Source organism: Charadrius vociferus, unplaced genomic scaffold (genome assembly GCF_000708025.1).
Source record: "Charadrius vociferus isolate BGI_N301 unplaced genomic scaffold, ASM70802v2 scaffold1511, whole genome shotgun sequence".
NCBI classification, from domain to species: domain Eukaryota; kingdom Metazoa; phylum Chordata; class Aves; order Charadriiformes; family Charadriidae; genus Charadrius; species Charadrius vociferus.
The window spans coordinates 113,529-114,884 of NW_009646686.1; the positions used below are offsets into that span (position 1 = coordinate 113,529).

The 1,356-nt window shown below is 64.5% G+C and overlaps 1 protein-coding gene across 1 annotated transcript in view; it reads right to left on the minus strand.

Moving 5' to 3' along the window:
- Nucleotides 1-1,356, minus strand: part of MICAL1 (microtubule associated monooxygenase, calponin and LIM domain containing 1) — a 14,014-nt gene that overhangs the window by 5,325 nt on the left and 7,333 nt on the right. Inside the window, exons 4-6 of the mRNA XM_009889312.1 lie at nucleotides 1,161-1,336; nucleotides 842-942; nucleotides 293-550 (exon numbers count right to left, since the gene is read on the minus strand). Of these exons, the coding sequence (XP_009887614.1) occupies nucleotides 293-550; nucleotides 842-942; nucleotides 1,161-1,336 (535 nt within the window). The remainder of the gene's footprint in view (nucleotides 1-292; nucleotides 551-841; nucleotides 943-1,160; nucleotides 1,337-1,356) is intronic.

Below are 1,356 nucleotides of genomic sequence, written 5' to 3' on the forward strand. Positions count from 1 at the left end.
GGGGAGGGGGGGGAGGGGCGCCCCCCTCCCCCCCAGCCGGTACGGCTGCGTCTGGGGAGGAGCTGGGTTCCACCCTGAAGCCACCCCAGATCTCCAGTGGGGCTGGGGAAGGGGATAACCCCACCAAAGCATCCCCACTACCGGGACTCCGTGAGCCTGTCCCCCGGGGATGGGGTGCACCGGGCAGTCGGGGTGAGAAGTGCTTAGAGAGGGGGAATATACGGCAACCGACACATCTCGCAGGGAGAAGGGAAACTGAGGCACGCGGTGATGCTGCACACTGGACCCTCACCTCCACCAAGCAGTCGCCCACCAGCCCGAGGAGCAGACGGGTCCCGTTGTGCTCCCGCACCAGCGCCGCGTTCTCCGAGCGCGTCATGCAGGTGAAGTCGAACATGTCGACGTCTGGCAGGTCCCGGTGGTTGAGGGCAAACTCCAGCTCGGGCAGGCGGTAGTTGGTGGAGAAGTTGGCAGCTTCTTTGGCGTAGCTGAGAAGGGCATCCCGGTTCACGTTCTCTGGGGACAGGAGGCTCTCGATGTCTGCCTTGTCCTATGGGAATGGGGATGGGGTGAAGCTGGCCGGGATGCAGGAGATGGCGTTTGCCGCCCAACCTGGGTGCAGCCAGCTCTGGGGTGAAGCTTTGCCACCAGGCTTGGGACCGTGAGCACCCCAAAAAGAGATTTTCCCCCGGCACGGGACACCGGCACAGTCAATGGCAGCCGAATCCCACACCAGCCCAGGGGTGCACAGCCAAACCAGTAGCCATGACTCACATCCCACCCTCCAGGCTTTCAGCGGCCAACGCCACGGGATGCCGGGGCCTGATCCTGCCCTCCTCACCTGCAGGATGACCCCTTTCTTGAGCAGGCTCTGCTTCTTGGCCGTCATGACGAAATAGTGAGTGTCGTCCTTGTAGTAGACGATGTTTTCCAGGTCGATGCCTGGTGATGGGGAAGGGGCTGAGCTGAGCCACGGGGCAGAGCCAGGGCCACGGGGAGCCCCCACGCTGGGCTCAGCCACCACACGTCCCCTGCAATGGGGTACCACGAGGGGACGCGCATCCCATCACACAGGGGACATCCCAGGGCTGAGCCTCCAGTCGCATCAGGGGGAACGGGGACCCCCGGGCACCCCCCACGCCGGGGCCGGGACCACCGACCTGTTTTGTTGTAAAGGTTTTGGAAGAACTTCTGGTTGTAGATTCGGGCTACGCCGCTGATCTCAGCCACCTCCACCTCGGCCCGGCTGTGGCGGTTGATGAAGTTGGTGGTGATGCCGATGGCCAGCTTCCCCCGCGTCTCCTTCCGCTTGAACCCTGCGGGCAGGGAGAGGCGTGAGCCCCCATCCAGCCCCCC